Source organism: Homarus americanus, unplaced genomic scaffold (assembly GCF_018991925.1).
Source record: "Homarus americanus isolate GMGI-L3 unplaced genomic scaffold, GMGI_Hamer_2.0 scaffold11151, whole genome shotgun sequence".
NCBI classification, from domain to species: Eukaryota; Metazoa; Arthropoda; class Malacostraca; order Decapoda; family Nephropidae; genus Homarus; species Homarus americanus.
Genome location: NW_024737446.1, coordinates 168441 through 189801, shown reverse-complemented (window position 1 = coordinate 189801; position 21361 = coordinate 168441). Strand labels below are relative to the sequence as shown.

At 44.2% G+C, this 21361-nt stretch overlaps 1 protein-coding gene across 1 annotated transcript in view; it reads right to left on the bottom strand.

The window, feature by feature from the left end:
- Nucleotides 1-10623: 10623 nt before the first annotated feature.
- Nucleotides 10624-21361, bottom strand: part of LOC121873438 (beta-1 adrenergic receptor-like) — a 35929-nt gene continuing 25191 nt past the window's right edge. Inside the window, exons 2-5 of the mRNA XM_042377017.1 lie at nucleotides 17821-17950; nucleotides 17024-17263; nucleotides 15671-15843; nucleotides 10624-13189 (exon numbers count right to left, since the gene is read on the bottom strand). Coding sequence (XP_042232951.1) covers nucleotides 11826-13189; nucleotides 15671-15843; nucleotides 17024-17263; nucleotides 17821-17950 — 1907 coding nt within the window. The 3' untranslated portion in view covers nucleotides 10624-11825. The remainder of the gene's footprint in view (nucleotides 13190-15670; nucleotides 15844-17023; nucleotides 17264-17820; nucleotides 17951-21361) is intronic.

Here is a 21361-nt window from a genome sequence, read left to right as displayed (position 1 = left end):
ATAACGTTTTAATCAACAATAACAAATAAAACATTCACCAAAATAATGGTGAAACATTTCACTGTGTAAACATTGTTGTTGATGAGACACAAATGTTAGTACTGTAATCAGTTCCACACATGACGGTGGGGACCAGGGCTGGGCTGGGCTGGGCACGGCAATTTTTTTATTGGAACAGCTACATAAACATTTTCTGATCTAGTATGAACACTGAGGCTGCTGTAGCCATCTCTGTAATAACTGTCAGGTGAAACAACTCTCACGTCTAATATCCTGCTGTGACCCCTCCACAACACCCTAAACTTGTGGATCTTGGGTTCATATCTAGGTCTGTGAGTAACAGAACTGCTGACGTTATCTTGAAACTTTACCTAGCATTAGTGAGGCCACACATGGATTATGCGGTTCAGTTCTGGTGTCCTTATTATAGAATGGACATAGATTCTTTGGAGAGAGTACAAAGAAGAATGACAAAAATGATCCATAATATTAGAAACCTTCCATATGAAGAAAGACTGAAAAGCTTAGGCTTACATTCATTAGAGAGGCGTAGAGTTAGGGGAGATATGATAGAGGTGTACAAGGGTAAGTGGATTAACAAGGGTAAAATGGAAGATGTTCTGAAGCTCAGTAATAACGAAATAACTAGAACAAATGGCTTTAAATTAGATAAATTCCGATTCAGAAAGGATATAGGCAAGCACTGGTTTAGTAATAGAGTTGTGGATATGTGGAATAGGCTACCGAGTGCTATAGTAGGATCGGGGACGCTAGGGAGCTTCAAGACGAAGTTGGATAGGCACATGGAAGTGCTGGGATGGGTGTGAAAGGGATCTGCCCTGCATGGGCCAGTCGGCCTCCTGCAGTATCCCACTTTCTTATGTTCTTATGTTCTTATCTGTAAGTGCAGCATTTTATAGTATTTAGCTACATGGTAGACGCTATATATCTCAACCCTTTGGGAGCGACGGTCACCTCAGTGCTACTCCAGCAACATTACCGTAAGGTTTAACAGTCACAGTGCAGCTCGGCCGGCCGTCAAGATATGTTTCCCCGTCATATTCATTCTACCATTTTCTATGAGTCTTGTGGTGGCCGCTGTTGGGTTCTGCCACTAGGTTGTTATATAATAAACTTGCTTCTAAATTAGTTTTGTCCCATTATTCAGAGACAGTTATTCTATTTCTTGTAATTTGTAATTGTTTATGGAATATGTTACTAGTGTAATTACTGTCCTTTTTACGCGCTTAAAGACTTTTGTAGTTGAGTGGGTAAAAGAAATGGTTGTTAACGTCACGAACTGCTAGAGGAAGGGGTGATGGGGTGGACAGTGCCCGGCCAATAACCTTGTGGGGTTTTTGGGATATGTTTGGTTCACACTCAGGATGGGGTGGAGAAAGGAAACTCACAATGTGCTCTCTGTATACATGTTGTATTGGATGTACAATGCAGCTTGGTGCTGGGAAGGCAGCATGGTTAAAAGCGTGATGTAGAGAGAGCTGGTTGGTGAGGGTGCTCAGAGGAGGACCAGCTTGTGGGTCGCCATGCTCGCCGGCGGGAGCGAGGGCCGCCAGGCAGCGGCGGAGGAAGAGGAGGTGTTGCTTGCTGGTTGGTGTATGTAGAAAGAGGCAGGTCACCACGAGGTCAGGTCTTAAATAGCGGGGGGTAGGCGTGGCTTAGTAGTTGACCACCGCTCCGTGATGTATGGCGGCGCTGGTTGACCTAGACCACGAGGCATACACTGGGGAATTGGTGGGGTCGACTACTCAGCGACAAACAGCGTTTGTAGGGGAGAAATCCACTACAACCTTATGTGTTGGATCCGAAGGTCCATTGTGGGAATAGGTTCTATCCCCTTAACCCCCCCCCCTTTTTTTAAAGGAACGTGAACTAAAAGTTAAATTTAGTTAATGAATCAATCCGGGAAATTACTTTTTTGTGTTAAGTTAACCTGTATTGGGGGCGCTGGTGGTAGAGCGGTACCACTCTTGCCTCGCAAGCAAGATGTCACGGGTTCGATTCCCGGGCCGGTGGAAGTTGTTTGGACATACTTCCTAGCCGCCATTACTCCCTGTTCACCTAGCAGTAAAGTAGGTACCTGTTGTAAATCAAAAGTTGCGAATTCGTATTCAGGGAGTTGTTGGAGCTTCCAATAACTTGATGACATACTGTAAACCATTGACTTTTCAGGCTTCTACGCCCTCAACTCATGAGACATAGTGTGAGGTGAGGTTAGTGTTAGATTATGTTAGGTTAGGTTAGGTTAGAGTGATTCACCTTTAGGTGAAATAATCTGGGGTGGAGATTCTTCAGGTGATCCTTAGAATCTGTCAGACATAAAATAGTCGTTCATGTCCACCATTTGTATGTTTAAAGTCCATAACATTGAGTACAACGACACAATAATTACACTAATTATTACATTATAAATTTATCTGCAATAACACCACGAAGTTCTTGGAGTTTTTTTAAGGTAAACACTTTAAATGTAAAGAAAATTTAAAATTAAATACTTTGGTTATATAATTAGGGATGAGGGAATAATAACAGAAATATTAATGGTCACAGTTGAGGGCCAGGGGAAGGCAGACACTGGGATGGATGAATTAAATTATAAACTGTAGCCCCCAGAGACATACTAAACCTTAGAACGTTTAGAGGGGAGGACTGTGGTCGCCAACCCTCAGTTATAAGGACGGTACCTCACTCTGATTTATTCTCATTTTGTTTCATCTGTGTCGTGGGTTCGCGTGTATGCATGTCTGTATATTTGTTAATACATGTATATGTTAAAATGGTTACAATTGTACTGTAGTGTCGAAATTATACTTGAACCGCATTTGTGTTAATAATTAAATAATGGTGTTTTAAGATATTTGGACGAAATATTAATAAGTTTGTTATTTATAAGGTACTGTACAGTGTCTGTGTATGATTGCGTGTGTGTTGTTTGATTGCGTGTGTGTGTGTGTGTGTGTGTGTGTGTGTGTGTGTGTGTGTGTGTGTGTGTGTGTGTGTGTCACGTCAGAGTTACAAGAGACGAATCAACCACGACCATACCGATACAACTGTTCCCACACCAACCCCTCCCTCCCTTCCTGGCCAGTAACAAGAACGCCTCCCGCCCGCACCTTCCTTCCTCCCCACCACCCCTCTCCTTCCCCGCCCCTCCCTCCCTCTCCACCATCCAATCCCTAACTAAGTCTCGACCGGCTCTCGTGACGTAACCAAGGTCAATCCGGTCGTGCTCACTACTAGAATCCATGAACAAGCGACACAAGAAAATATAGCGCGTCTTGTACCAGAAGCTCCCCTAAGGATCTTTACTTGAACGATATATAATTTATTATTTAAGACTCAAAATATTGAATACAACAGCTAAAATACAACAATAGGCTGTATGACAGAGGGACATATGTACATGTTTAGGCACTGTCTTCACCCAGCACTCTTCCTCCCACCCTGCACTCTTCCTTCACCCTGAACTGTCGTCCTTCCTTCACCCAGAACTGTCGTCCTTCCTTCACCCAGAACTGTCGTCCTTCCTTCACCCAGAACTGTCGTCCTTCCTTCACCCTGAACTGTCGTCCTTCCTTCACCCAGAACTGTCGTCCTTCCTAACCTAACCTAACCAAGAGCCAGGGATGAATATCTTAGTTATGGTCATCTGTGGTGGCCCAAGGATGACCTGCACTTTGGCTTCTCTCATTGTGTTAACTTGGGTCATGATCTTAATAGTTTCTTTACATCCCTTGTTGAGCGTCATCCCAGGTCGCCAGTACCTGACAGTCTGAGCCTTGTACTGTACTGCACTCTACTCTACTCTACTGTACTGTACTGTATTGTAGCCTCCAAGACACAGTCAATGGTCACTTACTGACCATTTTTATCTCATGATGAGATGATCCATAAGATGAGAAAGTAAAGAGTAAATATTAATGTGTCAATTTTATATAAAGTATTTGCTTCACAGACGCAGTTAATGTCTGATGTGAACAGTTGGTTATATTGATGTTATTTATTCTTTTAAATCTTTATTTTATAGTCATTTTGTGATTTCATTGACCCAAAACAACGTCACAATTAAACAGTACATGTTATCATTAATGGCCTTAAGTTCATATCAGTAAAAACTAAAACTTATCACTAAGTAGGAAAAACATCATTTACTTTTAAAGTTTAAATCGGACACACACACACACACACACACACACACACACACACACACACACACACACAATAGTAGATGGTGCTTGTAGAGGTGATAGGTGTGCGTCGGGTCAGTCAGACACATGACCTTGCAACAGCGGCATCGATCCTTGTACCACCACGCACGCCCATATTAAACCTCTGCCATGGCGCCCGGGCTAACTTCATTCTTAAAGCTGCGTTCAGAGAAATACTGCCTGAGTTTGGGTGTCAGTTGGTAGTGTTGTCAGTATTAGTGGCAGTTGTTTGGTGACCTGGGGATTGATGGTGATGGTAGTGGTGAAGCAGTGGTGACTTGCAATAGTGTAGCTGTAGTCATGGAAGGATAGGTTAGGTTAGGTTAGGTTAGGTTACATTAAGGGTAACGATGGCTGTACTCTACATTATTATTGGCCTGTAAGCCTCATCGAGTTTCCTCCACTATCCCAAATAATACTCATGATAGCGTCCTGGCCATCCCCTCCCCCTACCCCTGGCCCTCCCCTCCCCCATACCCCTGGCCCTCCCTCCCCTACCCCTGGTCCTCCCTCCCCCGACCCCAGGCCCTCCCTCCCCCCCCACCACTGGCCCTCCCATCCTCCCTGGCCTCCCCTCCCTCCTACCCCTGGCCCTACCCCTACCCCTGGCCCTCCCTTCCTCCCTGGCCTCCCCTCCCCCCCTACCCTGGCCCCACCCTCCCCCTACCCCTGGCCCTTCCCCCATACCCTTCCTAACCGGTCGAGTGATGAAGATGATAAGACTATTTCAAGGAACGTATTTTTTCCTTTTGTTAATTTGCTCTACTTAGAAAAGCGACTTTGTTTCGTTATATATTTAGGATCATCTTTGAGAATAATTTTTTGCCTGTCGAAACGAAGTACTGTATATAGACACTTTCTCTATGAAAACAGAAACTTGATTAAAAATTCTCCTGTCTGGATATTTCCAAACGCTGGACCAGAGTGCAGTACAGTAGCCAGGCACTTTTACCTGAATATTCATATAGAGACAAAACCCATTGAGGATTTCACCCTTAATGGCCGCCGTCATTAAATATTGCCTCCATGAACCTACACTACACTACACTACACTACACTACACTACACTACACTACACTACACCACACGCATATATAAACTGCAGAGAAATTTAAGATATCAAATTAGTTATTTATCACACGTTTCGGAGTCAAATAATATGCTGGGAACATTATGAGGTAATACAGATATACTGAACTTCACTACCAGGTCATTAACTAAGGCAGTCATTCCTCCAGTTGTCGGTAGTCATTTGTGTGTTTTTCTAACTCTTAATGTAAAGTACAACTCGGTAACAGTGATGTGGCGTCGTGTGAGCTGTAGTGTTTCTCACACTAAGGTATGTGTACCTGTATCTCTAGTCTTATTTAGTACATTTGTGTACTGTACTTATACTAGTTGTGCGTTTAGTACTTCACACTTATTCTGTAAATCAGATAACTAGTCCTTTTGTTTTTATCCCAATTTTGTATTTGGTAATATTCAATCCATCATTTTATTCTTATTAATACAGTAAACACACACGTATAACTCTGTCCTGAGGATGGGTTAATTGATGTTCCCAAACGTTAACTCAACATGCTTGTGGTTCCCAAACTATATTAACACAGACATATATGCAAACGTGAAAGTGGGTCCTATATGCATGGCTGCATAATACGTACTAAAACATGAACATATAAACAGGTTACAAGTTACAGTGGCCATACAACTAAGGGTGGCTACCAACCAACACTCACAATATTGATGTTTTCTATTCACATGGGAACAACCCCCCTCCTCTAATCCCACAATGCTGTGCGCATAAAAATCCATTTTGTATTCTATACAAGTGGATTAAGTTCACTGGGGCGTGATTTGGATATAAATCCTTGCCCACCTCTCACAATAGGACACACAATAAAACAGTTTTCATGGAAGCTTCACAATATGTTAAGTTTTTCGAGGGAATTTATTACACGATGCACTTTAAGTAAAGAAGCAAATAAATGATAGGTTAGGTTAGGTTAGGTTAGGTTATTGTGCCTACATCTTAAACGTTATCATTAAACACACATTGACGTACACGTAATTATTTGAAAACTTTTATCACTTAACGCATACAAAGGTGGACATCCATCTCACCTTCGTGTACTGCTGGCGTTACTTAGGGAAACTTTGTAAGGAAAATATGGATACGAACGTGCGGAAATACATGCTATACTTGCTGACTACACTAATAATAACACGTTAAGTTCATCGTAAAAAATGGGGTTATTTTTGTGTTTGTGAACGACTGATGCTCACAGTGTCAGTTTTATTGTGTTATTCTTGTCTCAGTTGATACAGTCCAAAAGTGGTAAATAGTTAAATATATTTTGTGTTCTAACCACATGACTGCTTTCCCCACCAGTAGACAGAGCAGGAGGTGGAAACACCATGGCATTATTTATCACAGTAATAGTAGTTTCTTACCTTCCCGAAAGTGAGTTTGTGGAAATAGAATGACTGGAACCATTGTTGTCAACACTAGCTTCACACTGTAGCTCTCACCTCCTTACCACACATATCTCATCATTATAAAAGTTATTTTAGAAAATTTCCTCATATTGGGTGGCAGGAGTGTGGCAGCTCACCCTCCCATGCTCCCAAAACCTACATTCTTCCCCAGTCGTTGCTCTTCTTCGTCTTCCACTACACTCACTCCCTAGAATATAAGGTGTTCACGGTCGCAAAGTTCAGTGACCAGCGACCGAATATTTTCGACAGTTGCAGACATTTTGTATTAGTATTATTGTACACTCACCACAAAGTTCTGGAACAGCTGGGCACAATATATTCCAGAATGAACACTATGGCTCATGTCTTCTCAGAATGGTTAGTATGTCTGGTTGTGAAGAGACGCTCAATATTTCGTATTAATATATGTTGTTGGTTTTGATGGTATTTAGCGGAGAAAATAAGTAATATAATTTGCATTAAAACTTCCTCATAAAGCAATATTCAGATTTCTCGTTCGTTTTGTCATATTGTATGACCCTTAGAGTGTTGGAGAACTTCTTGTGGCGAGTGTACAGTACAGTACAGTACAGTACGGTACAGTACAGTACGGTACAGTACGGTACGCTACGGTACAGTACAGTACAGTACAGTACAGTACAGCCTAGATACACTATAATGCATAATGTTGATGGTGAGACCAAGTGGGAAATGTTTATATTGTACGGGGATCATCACTGACAACCGTCGTGTGTGGGCTTATAATGGTTGGCAGAATTGCTAACGAGGATATCTTTTGATTTCACTCCTGAAAGACGGATTTCTGTGATTTATTTCAGTTGTTGTTTTAATATGTTTACACTGAGGCAGGGGTGCGGTGGCCGAGTAGGTATAGTGCTCACCTTATTCCATAAAGGTTGCTGGTTGGTGCTCGGGTCGGCGCCCCCCCTGTCGATAGTGTTGTATACCAAGAAAAATCCTTTATATACAGTGTGCTGTATCTGCTCGGCCCCACGTTGATATTATACTTGTTTTTTCATTGTTTCTTTCATTTTTGTTTATTATGAACAAGAGCCGAACAATTCTACGTGGCTGGAGTTGACCTTTAAGGAGGTTCTTGTCAGGGAATGTTAAATAAAGATAGTTAAAGAAAATACTGTTTATTTATGAGTAGGGATGGGAGGAGGAGGTGAGGCCACCACCAACCCCTAGCATATCTCACAGTCTGACTCACCTTTGTACCTCTTGTCTTCATTACAAGTGTTTAAACTCTGGAAGTTTACTTTATATCTAATATTTTGGCATCCGTAACACAACACAGTTGTGATCATTAAAGGGTGTTCCTGCTATCAACTAGTCAAACATCGTAGCCAAATTAAGAGACTAGCGTCACTGATAACAGAACGACACATTTACATAAGGGAAGCGTGCGATCTCTCGGTGATGGCAATATGTCTAGTTTTACTAACTGGAGTCACAGGATATTAAGGAAATCTGACCACATCTTAGTATTAGGGACATGTGACCTGAAGATGCAGCATGAACACCGAGTGCGGTGGAAGGGATGGTCAGTTGATCCAGTAGTGAGAACATTAATAATTATTGCAGAATAGTTCAGAGGTTAGGTTAGGTTAGGTTCAGAGGGGTTGTAACAGGCATGGTGTATAGTCTACAGTATGTCCCACAGAGACTTCGGGGTCAAGATGAAGTTAACAGTGGATTACTGTACGTCAAGTTGATTTCTGAAAGGTTATACGAGATGATCTTTCCAGTGGATGAAAAGTGAAGGGGAAGGGATGGTGGCGCTCCAACACCTCCCCGTCTCCCCCTTGAAGAGACATCGGAACACAGCCGACCCAACACAGCACAGTTCGGGCGCCGCTTATCACAGGTTCACATCACACGGGTGCCAGCCAATTATATCCATCCTGACCATCACACCAAAGTGATTTTTCTCAAGAATGCCACTTACAGCACCATACTGTACATTATGCCACTTACAGCACCATACCACCAGTATACTATGCCACTTAGAGTACCATACATTATGCCACTTACAACACCATACCACCAGTATATTATGCCTTATGTCACTTACAGCACTATACCACCAGTATATTATGCCACTTACAGCACCATAACATCAGTATATTATGCCACTTACAGCACCATGCAATATGCCACTTGCAGCACCATACATTATACCACTTATAGCACCATACTACCACTATCTTACTACTCAGTCTCCTATGAACTGTATCACGTAAAGTATGTCAACCAGTGTGTCGTGTGTATGTCACCCCTGAGTATGTTATCTTGATGCCTAATGTTATCACGTGTGTGTGTGTGTTGCAGTACTGTAGTGTGTGTGTGTGTATGTTGCAGAACTGTAGTGTGTGCGTGTGTGTTGCAGTACTGTAGTGTGTGTGTGTGTGTGTGTTGCAGTGTGTGTGTGTGTGTGTGTTGCAGTACTGTAGTGTGTGTGTGTGTGTGTGTGTGTGTGTGTGCAGTACTGTAGTGTGTGTGTGTGTTGCAATACTGTAGTGTGTGTGTGTGTGTGTGTGCAGTACTGTAGTGTGTGTGTGTGTGTGTGTGCAGTACTGTAGTGTGTGTGTGTGTGTGTGTGTGCAGTACTGTAGTGTGTGTGTGTGTATGTTGCAGTACTGTGTGTGTGCGTGTGTGTGTAGTGTGTGTGTGTGTGTGTTGCAGTACTGTAGTGTGTGTGTGTGTGTGTGTGTGCAGTACTGTATGTGTGTGTGTGTGTGTGTGTTGCAGTACTGTAGTGTGTGTGTGTGTGTGTGTGTGTGTGTGCAGTACTGTAGTGTGTGTGTGTGTGTATGTTGCAATACTGTAGTGTGTGTGTATGTGTGTGTGTGTGTGTGTACGTGCTGCAGTACTGTAGTGTGTGTGTGTGTTGCAGTACTGTACTGTGTGTGTGTTGCAGTACTGTACTCTGTGTGTGTGTGTGTGTGTTACAGTACTGTAGTGAAGTGTGTTACAGTGATGTGTGTTACAGTGATGTGTGTTACAGTAGTGTGTGTTACAGTGATGTGTGTTACAGTAGTGTTTGTGTGAAACTTTACGACAATCTTTTATACCAGATGGTGACAAACCTTCCCTCCACAGTTTCACTTAACCACACGTCAAGAGTTGTTTGTATATACAGTACAGCACAGTACAATACAGCACAGTACAGTACATACAGTTCAGTGCAGTACAGTTCAGTACAGTACAGCACAGTACAGTACAGTACAGCACAGTACAGTACAGTACAATACAGCACAGTACGGTACATACAGTTCAATGCAGTACAGTACAGTTCAGTACAGTACAGTACAATATAGTACAGTACAGTACAATATAGTACAGCACAATATAGTACAGTTCAGTACAGCACAGTACAGTACAGCGCAGTACAGTACAATATAGTACAGTACAGTACAGCACAGTACAATATAGTACAGTACAGCACAGCACAGCACAGTACAGTACAACGTAGTACAGTACAGCACAGTACAGCACAACATAGTACAGTACAGTACAAATATAGTACAGTACAGTTCAGTACAGTACAGTACAGTACAGTGCAGTACAGTACAATATAGTACAGTACAGTGCAATATAGTACAGTACAGTGCAATATAGTACAGTACAATATAGTACAGTTCTGTACAGCACAGCACAGTACAGTACAGCACAGCACAGTACAGTACAACATAGTACAGTACAGTACAAATATAGTACAGTTCAGTACAGTACAGTACAGCGCAGTACAGTACAATATAGTACAGTACAGTGCAATATTGTACAGTACAGTGCAATATAGTACAGTACAATATAGTACAGTTCAGTACAGTTCAGTACAGCACAGCACAGCACAGCACAGTACAGTACAGTACAACATAGTACAGTGCAGTACAGTACAACATAGTACAGCACAACATAGTACAGTACAACATAGTACAGTACAGTACAACATAGTACAGTACAGTACAGACGCGTCATACCTTAAAAGATCAACATTTGTGGGTAATACGGAAGCTTTGCTGCTCAGTCTCCTTATTTAGTGTTGTACCATTGTTTGTTGTTGCTAAATAATATATCTTATTGCACCAGTAGGTTAAGGTAACTAATCATGTGGTAAGTTTCCATGCAATGAGATACAGTTTATAGTATAGTGTTTGTAATTAATGGCGACCGAGACTTTGGCTAGGTTAAGTTAGGTTAGGTCATGTAATAAATCATAAGCTATCGAATGCTTTAGTCTCGTTGGTTGGGTCGGGTCAGGTCAGGTCAGGTCGTGTAATAAATCATAAACTATCTAATGCTTTAGTCTCGTTGGTTGGGTCAGGTCAGGTCAGGTCAGGTCATGTAATAAATCATAAACTATCTAATGCTTTAGTCTAGTTGGTTGGGTCAGGTCAGGTCAGGTCATAAGTCATAAACTATCTAATGCTTTAGTCTCGTTGGTTGGGTCAGGTCAGGTCAGGTTAGGTCATAAGTCATAAACTATCTAATGCTTTAGTCTCGTTGGTTGGGTCAGGTCAGGTCATAAGTCATGAACTATCTAATGCTTTAGTCTCGTTGGTTGCCAATGCTATTCTATCATGTTCCTTTTTTTTAAATTAACTTTATTCATGTTTTGGGGGGTAGTGTGATTAACCTTTTTTCTGCAATAAGACATTTAATGTAATAAATCGGTAAAACATTAATGAGGTTAACCATAAATATTAAGACTAAGCAAAGAAACTTATGTATAACTTATTCCGCTGGCTCCTGTGATGTTTCCGGGAGGTGTAACATTCCTCGAGGGCCAGAGACACCAGTGCCAAGGAATGAAACTTTTGTTGTAGAGAGAGAGAGAGAGAGAGAGAGAGAGAGAGAGAGAGAGAGAGAGAGAGAGAGATTTGCTTTAACAATATACATGTAAAAGTGATAATGTATCTCCTACGACTTGATAACACAGATAAGTAATGTTCACCACTGGTCTCCATATACTGTACGTGTCCAGTTTATTTACACTGAGAGTCTCCAAGAGGTGGCTTTATTGGGCGAGTACTCCGAGTCGTCCCTCTGGCAGGCTCCGGCCAGGTTCATGAGTGAGGGCGATCTAGCCAAAGGTCACCTAGGAGGCACGTCTCGTGGCTCCACCTCTGTTATGTCGTCGTCGTGGCCGTCCCCTTCCTCGATCTCCCAAATGAATCTTACCGATGAGCCTATTGACTCATGCCGATGGCTCAAGCGAGGATGCCGGAAGGGATTAGCATAGCCATGAATCTCTGGCTGACTGGTACCGGCTTCGTAATTATCTTCTTCACTTTCCAAGAAAAGTGATCTTTGCCCTCCAGGGTGATGGATGCGTCCCACCCCAACTTCATCATCGGGGTCCTCATGCGCACTCCGTCGGGTGATGGTTCCGCCGCTGTCGGTTGATACAGTGGAATAGCGCCTCATCGGCCACCGCTGGATGCCGGCGCTCAGCACTGACGAGTTGGTAGAGGCGAGTGAGTCGCTTCTTGTTGTCACTGATCCGTTAGACATTCTTGGCCGCGTCCATCTAACAGACGGATTTGAGGGTCGGTGGTGGCGATAACAGTCACTCAATAATGGGTCATCAGAAGACGCTGATGAAGCAGAGTCCTGACGCAAACACTGGCGACAGCGGGACGACGAGCGGTCCATTGGCGTTAACTTGAAGGAGACAGAACTCTCGCGACGCGGACTGGTTGCTCTCCGCTGTTCAGGGGGTAATGGCGAGGTCACGGGTCTGCCGTTCCTCAGTGAACACACCAGTTGGTTGTGACCACACGCGCCACACTCAGCTGTGTAACCATAGAGTGACGCCGTGTCTGGCTCGATGATCCGCACTGGCGTGGTGGCGTGACCATTACCCATCTTGGGGTGAAGTGAAGAGCGTGAGAAGGATGGTGTGGCAGGGCTGGGTGGTCTCCACCAGCATATTATCTTCAACACTTCTTTACTCGCTGTCTCATTACGATAAACATATATAAACGGACTTGTACAAGATGATGCCAGAGCTATATAGGTTACTGCCTCATCCACGTATGGAATATCTTTTGTCCATCCCCCAGCCTCAAATATTTTAAAAACGAAATACGGCATCCAAAACATTACAAAAGAAGCTATAACGATAACCGCCGTCTTAACGGCTCGTCCCTCCTCTCGAAAAAAGAGAGAAGAGAAGCTGATATTGGATGAGCGTCGTCGGTGTAGCCTTGTCTTACACCTAACAGAGTTGTGGTTGCCGGAGTCCGGAGTGGACGGACAGTCCGGGATGATGATCTCTGCTGGGTTGTGTCCCAGACTGTGGCGCCTCGTGCGGGCAGAGTTGCGCTGGGCTGCTCTGTACATCCGAACGTAGATCCAACACAGCACGAACAGTGGCACCAAGAACCCACAGAGAGCAAGAAGCACAGCGTAATACATCCCAAACTTGATGGGCACTGCTGATACCACGTCCTGACCTGTGAAGTATAAGATAGTCAATGGTTAGGCTGGTGAACTTGTAGCAGAAGAGAGGGCAGTAATAACTTGAAACAAAGAAATAGCTCTTAAAAGATCAAATGACTGTATGGAAAGAGTGAGTTATTGTAGCTATATAGGTACCATTAACAAAACGAAGAGAAAAAAAATAATTCTTCCTGACTCAAAGTCGACGCTGGTATATGACCTTTACACGTATTATAGCTTATTTCTAGACAAATAGGAACAAGACATACAGTAGACTCTACCAAAACAGGTATTTTATTGAATCTTAACATTCAACAGAATCATGAAACATAAATTCCTTTACTTCTAAGCAACGGTAGGTAGTAGGCCGCTACCAAACAGAGAGGTACTACCGCCTGGGAAGATATTGGAAGCATAATGTGTTGTCTAATGATAGGGTGACCATGTCCCAGGTTGCTGATCTGACTTTCTACCTCATTTACACACGATGTCAGGTTAGGTCAGGTCAGGCTAGGTCAGGTTATGTTTTTAATGAACCATTGACTGAAAAAAAAACCTGTGTCGTGTACCGTATGGTGCCCCCCGCCTTACACACCTGTAATTAACAATATACTTTTAACCCAGACTACAAACAGCAAATTGTAATTTTCTTCTTCAGCCAGAAAGTTTTTTTTTTTCATTTCCAAACTTTCTTTGTTTATCCAATTAAAACTTGGGGCGAGGTGAGGGAGGTAACTTGGGGCGAGGTGAGGGAGGTAACTTGGGGCGAGGTGAGGGAGGTAACTTGGGGCGAGGTGAGGGAGGTAGCTTGGGGCGAGGTGGGGAGGTAGGTTGGGGCAGTGAGGGAGGTAACAGGGCGAGGTGAGGGAGGTAAGCTTGGGGCGAGGTGAGGAGGTAACTTGGGGCGAGGTGAGGGAGGTAATCAGGCAGGTGAGGGGAGGTAAGTGGGGCGAGGTGAGGGAGGAGGCGGGGAGGTAACTTGGGCGAGGTGAGGGAGGTAAGTGGGGCGAGGTGGAGGCGAGGTGAGGTAAGTTGGGGCGAGGTGAGGGAGGTAAGTTGGGGCGAGGTGAGGGAGGTGGCAGGGCGAGGTGGAGTGGGGGCGAGGTGAGGGAGGTAACTGGGGCGAGGTGGGGAGGTAAGCGAGGTGAGGGAGGTAACTTGGGGCGAAGTGAGGGAGGTAACTTGGGGCGAGGTGAGGGAGGTAAGTTGGGGCGAGGAGGAGGCAAGGGAGGTGAGGAGGTAGGGCTGGGGCGAGGTGAGGAGGTAACTTGGGGCGAGGTGAGGGAAGGTGAGGGAGGTAACTTGGGGCGAGGTGAGGGAGGTAACTGGGCGAGGGAGGTAAGTTGGGGCGAGGTGAGGGAGGTAACTTGGGGCGAGGTGGGGAGGTAAGTTGGGGGAGGTGAGGAGGTAACTGGGGCGAAGTGAGGGAGGTAAGTTGGGGCGAGGTGGGGAGGTAAGTTGGGGCGAGGTGAGGGAGGTAAGTTGGGGAGGTGAGGGAGGTAAGTTGGGGCGAGGTGAGGGAGGTGTTGGGGCGAGGTGAGGGAGGTAAGTTGGGGCGAGGTGGAGTGGGGCGAGGTGAGGGAGGTGGGGCGAGGTGGGAGGTCAGGGAGGTGGGGCGAGGTGGGGAGGGACAGGCAGGTGAGGGAGGTAAGTTGAGGTGAGGGAGGTAAGTTGGGGCGGTGGAGGTAAGTTGAGGGCAGGGTGAGGTGAGGAGGTAACTTGGGGCGAGGTGAGGGAGGTAACTTGGGGCGAGGTGAGGGAGGTAACTTTAACTTGAGGGAGGGGGGGCGAGGTGAGGTAACTTGGGGCGAGTTTCTCTTGGTTTACACAACGGTCCGCTGTCTTATGTTCGGCCTTAACTAACACTTCTGTACACTCCAACATACTAGCGCTTAATATGGTTTATAAGTCACAAATGTACCTATATGTGGGGCAAATCCCTACCATGATCCACGCGGCTCATGAGGAAGGAAGCTGCCGTCTTTGTCAGGGATATGCTGTATAAACAACTCATAATACCTCTATAGCCAAACCTCCATATAACGGACTTCTCCCTCCATATATAAACCGTGTGATGAGGATTTCACATCTAACGGACCCTCCATGTAACGGACTTTCCTCTCCATATAGTCCGTTATATAGAGGTTTTACTGTATGTTGACTAGTTCTCCCCCACTACCTGTGTTATTATGAACGAGTTTCCCACTACCTACATTATGTTGTCTCCTTATCACAGGCAGCTTCCCGCCATAGCCTCAACAAAAGGCTCACTGTCGCTCTGTCAGAACTTTAGACCTGTTCAGTATTTCCTTCATCACTTCACTGGCAACTCCGTCAGGTCTTTTACAAATTCCTCAGGTAATTAGTTTGTAAATTGCCGAACTATATGAGAAAAAATATAAAGTATTTGCAAATAAAGATCAACTTTACTGACAACACACAACAGCTCCTTAGAACATATCTGTGTTTGGAAAATAAATTACAGGAAATCTTACCAGGTGGACAGGCTGCAAGACGAGAGGCTGGGCGTAGGTGGGCGTGTGTGTGGGCGAGAATCTGTGGTAGGGAGTAGAGGAGAGCCAACATCCATACGCCCACTATGAGCCTCACGCTGCGTCCCCGAGTAATAGTCATGGAGTAATGGAGAGGAGAGGTGACGGCGCAGTACCTTGGGGCACAGGCCACACAACAAACATTAGAACAACATTTAAATTTACAGTAACTAAAAAAATATATCCAAACAAAATTGTGCTGAGAAATAGTGTCCATTTTGAAATTCATCGATCACCCCAAGTACAGATAGTTGTTTGAGTAACTGTACAGTAACTGATAATATGTAATTATCCAGCGAGACCTATTACCAGCACTTTTTACCGGGATTTATTAATGGTCAAAGTTGAGGGTAGGAGGGCCAGGAGAAGGCAGAGACTGGGATGGATGAATGAAATTATAAACTGTAGCCCCCAGAGAGATACGAAACCTTAGAGGATTGTTAACAACAGCACAGGAACGTTTAGAGTGGAGGACTGTGGTCGCCAACCCTCAGATATAAGGACGGTACTCTGATTGGTTACCGGCACTGTTGACAAAATATTTGCTGAATGCAGAAACTTAATGTCACCTGCCCATCACTATTTTTCTCTTAAGTATTTTTTTTAAAGATTGTTCAGTTGTAATATCTAGTTTAGACATTCGTGTTGTAACTGTACATTAAAACTGTTCTCATTTTACGTTTGTCCAATAGCGAACCAGTATATTTTGCGCAAATTGGTGTTGCTCTAACAATGGTAAATACTTTTCTGAAAGACGAGGAAGGTTGTCTAACGACAATACAGATGCCACAGAATAAGTCTACATACTCGCCATAAGGCAAGTAGTTCTCTTATAATAACTAGTTCCTGCAGGGTGGACTCGCTCTTAAATAAATTTAACTGTATTTTTCCTGGGACATGACCATGCTTAGTCATCAGTCATCTGTAAACAACACGTCTGAGCTTTATTAGGCTTGTCAACCACTCTTTGTACAGTACAGTTATTGCTGGAGAAAGGTACTGCATGTAACCAAACCTACTTTACCTAAAGATAAAGTAGAACAAATAACGATCTATGTTACTCTGTAAGACAATGTTATGGAAAGTATTTTTAGAATCATCGACCATTGGCCTTAAGAATTTTCACCCCTTCACTACTGGACGCCAGTTTTAATATTTTATTTAGCAAACGCCAGTGTATTTTATTCAGTAGAGAGAGAGAGAGAGAGATATCCCCGTGCCCAAAGGGTGAGGCTCTGTAAGGCCACCCCTCCAACCCCCCCTCCCTCCCTCTCTCTGTGGTGACTGACGACTAACCTGTCAACAGCGATGAGCAAAACGGAGAAGATGGCCGCCTCTACAGCCAGTGCCATGAGAGCCTTGGAGACTTGGCACCACCAGAACTCCTCGTCACCGCGGCTGACATAGTGGCCCCCATCAGCGCCTGTAGCAGTAGCGGGTGACAGGAGGGGAGTAAGGCCACCTAGTCTCAGTGCTTGTACTGGCACCACCAGCACCGTGGACACCAAGTTGGCCGAAGTGAGCGACAACACAAACCTGCACAACAATCATCTTAATATTATCTTATACTGTACTGCTGAGGAGTTGTGTTGCGTCAAGCTGGTGTTGGGTTGTGTTGCGTCCTGGTTGTGTAAAGTTGTGTTGGGTAACGCCGGTGTAAAGTTGTTAGGTTAGGAGAGTTTTGTGTTAGGTTGGTGTTAAGTATATTTTAGGAAGTAACTTACATATTGGACATTGATTAAACATTAATGCGTCCAATTAGGTTAAAACTGTTAAATCGTTAAAATTCAAACCGGTTATAACTAAAGCACCAAACAGGTTCTCTCGGGGAAAACATTGAATAAGTAATACACTTATGTGTCTAGAGGGCACTTGTGTTGGACAGTGACCTGAGGGAAGGTAAACTGTTGGAGAGTGACCTGAGGCTGTTGGAGAGTGATCTGAGACTGTTGGGGAGTGACCTGTGACTGTTGGGGAGTGACCTGAGACTGTTGGGGAGTGACCTGTGACTGTTGGCCCTGTTGGGGAGTGACCTGAGACTGTTGGGGAGTGCCCTGAGACTGTTGGAGTGACCTGAAAGAAAGGGATCTCACCTGTTGGAGAGTGACCTGAGGGAGGGTCTACGGTAAAAGACCAGGAAGACTAAGGTGTTGACGACAGTCCCGAAGACGAACACAACGCCCAGCACAGCCAACAGCGCCGCAGTCACCACCGGGCTGAATTCTGCCGGGACATCCAGAGTAGTGATGACTTTGGGAGGTTAGGTTAGGGAAGGGTAGGGTAGGGTAGGGTAGGGTAGGGTAGGGTAAGTTTGGGTAGGGTAAGTTTGGGTAGGGTAGGTTAGGGTAGGGTAGGGTAGGGTAAGTTTGGGTAGGGTAGGTTAGGGTAGGGTAGGGTAGGTTCGGGCAGGGTAGGGTAGGGTAAGGTAGGTTTGGTTATGTTAAGTTAGATTAGGGTAGGGTAGGGTAAGTTTTGTTTGGTGTGGTTAGGTTAGATTAGGTTAAGTTAGATTACATTAAACTAGATTATGTTAGATTAATTAGCTTAGGTTAGTTCAGATTAGGTGAGATTAGGTTAGGGTAGGTTTAGTTTGGTTTGGTTTGGTTACATTAAACTAGATTACGTAAGGTTAGGGTAGGTTTAGTTTGGTTAGATTACATTAAACTAGATTATGTTAGGTTAAATTAAGATAGATTAAATTAGGTTAGATTAGATTAGGTTCGATTAGGTTAAATCAGATTAGGTTAGATCGTATCAGATTAGATTAGATTAGGTTAGATCGTATCAGATTAGATTAGATTAGGTTAGATCAGATTAGGTTAGGCAAGACCAGATTAGGTTAGATCAGATTAGGTTAGATCAGATTAGATTAGGTTAGGCAAGACCAGATCAGATTAGATTAGGTTAGATTAGGTTAGATCAAATTGGATTAGGTTAGATTAGATTAGGTTAAGTTAGGGAAGATTTACACTAAACCGCCGACCAAACGCCTTGGAACCACCCGAGAATAAAGAGAATGCTAAGAAAGTTATGATAAGGCAGGAAATGAGATTGTGTTGGGATGTAATCCTAGACAAGGTTCTTCAAACTCCAGAGCACGAGCAGTAAATATATTCCATAAGTAGTACAAGACTTGGCAGGATAACCAAGAGGTACAGAAACAGGAGCAAGCACAAAGAACCCCTTGCCGTCGGCAGGCCTGAGCCGATCTGAGAGAAGTTAGCTAGCTAGGCAGGGAGAGTTGCTAGACATTACTAGGACAATAAATGAGATCTTCTAGTTACTTGACTAGCGCGGTACAGACATGGTCCATCGGGACATAGTACGTAGACATAGGCATTAGACATAAGCATAGGTATCAGACATGCTATAATAATATATAGTAATACAGACATGTGAATAAATGGTACAATGAATGGTAACAGAGTCTTGCTGTCAGGCGTGTTCACATATCTTGGTATTTACATATCTATACAGAGATAACCTCGAAGGGTGCAGAGATGTGTTACGGTCAGGGAAGAACAATGTGGTGGTGAGTTATGGAAAAATCTGTATATGGGTGTTGTCATGTTATAGAGGAAGACAGAGTTTGCGTGAAGTTAGTGTTGGTGAAAAGGTTATAATGAGTTGGGGAAATGAGGGAGTGTTGGTGAAAAGGTTATAATGAGTTGGGGAAATGAGGGAGTGTTGGTGTGTAGGAAATAAAATGATGCACAGTTATGGTAGTTATTGTTTGGTTGTGTGGCAGTGTTGGTGAGAGTTAATACTGAGGTGTGGCAGTGTTGGTGAGAGTTATTGCTGAGGTGTGGCAGTGTTGGTGAGAGTTATTGCTGAGGTGTGGCAGTGTTGGTGAGAGTTATTGCTGAGGTGTGGCAGTGTTGGTGAGAGTTATTGCTGAGGTGTGGCAGTGTTGGTGAGAGTTATTACTGAGGTGTGGCAGTTGGTGAGAGTTAATACTGAGGTGTGGCAGTGTTGGTGAGAGTTATTACTGAGGTGTGGCAGTTGGTGAGAGTTATTGCTGAGGTGTGGCAGTTGGTGAGAGTTACTGAGGTGTGGCAGTGTTGGTGAGAGTTATTGAGGTGTGGCAGTGTTGGTGAGAGTTATTGCTGAGGTGTGGCAGTGTTGGTGAGAGTTATTGCTGAGGTGTGGCAGTGTTGGTGAGAGTTATTGCTGAGGTGTGGCAGTGTTGGTGAGAGTTATTGCTGAGGTGTGAGCAGTGTTGGTGAGAGTTAATACTGAGGTGTGGCAGTGTTGGTGAGAGTTAATACTGAGGTGTGGCAGTGTTGGTGAGACTGAGGTGTGTTGCTGAGTGTGTGGCAGTGTTGGTGAGAGTTAATACTGAGGTGTGGCAGTGTTGGTGAGTTATTACTGAGGTGTGGCAGTGTTGGTGAGAGGTGTGGCAGTGTGGTGAGAGTTAATACTGAGGTGTGGCAGTGTTGGTGAGAGTTATTACTGATGTTGGTGTACTGAGGTGTGGCAGTGTTGGTGAGAGTTACTGAGGTGTGGCAGTGTTGGTGAGAGTTATACTGAGGTGTGGCAGTGTTGAGAGTTATTGCTGAGGTGTGGCAGTGTTGGTGAGAGTTAATACTGAGGTGTGGCAGTGTTGGTGAGAGTTAATACTGAGGTGTGACAGTGTTGGTGAGATTTAATACTGAGGTGTGGCAGTGTTGGTGAGAGTTATTACTGAGGTGTGGCAGTGTTGGTGAGAGTTATTGCTGAGGTGTGGCAGTGTTGGTGAGAGTTATTGCTGAGGTGTGGCAGTGTTGGTGAGAGTTATTGCTGAGGTGTGGCAGTGTTGGTGAGAGTTATTGCTGAGGTGTGGCAGTGTTGGTGAGAGTTATTGCTGAGGTGTGGCAGTGTTGGTGAGAGTTATTGCTGAGGTGTGGCAGTGTTGGTGAGAGTTATTGCTGAGGTGTGGCAGTGTTGGTGAGAGTTATTGCTGAGGTGTGGCAGTGTTGGTGAGAGTTATTGCTGAGGTGTGGCAGTGTTGGTGAGAGTTAATGCTGAGGTGTGGCAGTGTTGGTGAGAGTTAATGCTGAGGTGTGGCAGTGTTGGTGAGAGTTAATACTGAGGTGTGGCAGTGTTGGTGAGAGTTAATACTGAGGTGTGACAGTGTTGGTGAGATTTAATACTGAGGTGTGGCAGTGTTGGTGAATATATAGTAACTATTACACACAGGCAGTAGTATAGGCCTAAAATAGTGTCGTTATCAAGTAGCTGCTGTCTGACTTCGATCATTATAATTAAACAGTACAATAAAGGCCAGGTCCCCGATGCTAACAGAAAAATATATTACTTGCGTTGTTTACAAAGAGAATGAAGTGAGTCTTACACAATGATGAATAGTAACTCTTTCTTCTGCTGCTGCGGCACCGGTAGATGTCAGAGAAACCTATCGTGTTATACTGAAGACAGAACGATAGTCTCCACATAACAAGGAGGAAATACGTATCAATTTTGTATACAGCGCCAGGAGGAAGTCGAGTACTCTGGAGAGTCTTAATCCTGAAACATTGAGGAAGAAAGAGAATATTTCATAGCTGTCCAGAGAAGACATGTTGATAGTTTATATACCCGGTTTACCTAACGGTCACCTGGACTGTACAGTAGATGGCGGTCTTAACGGGGAAGGAG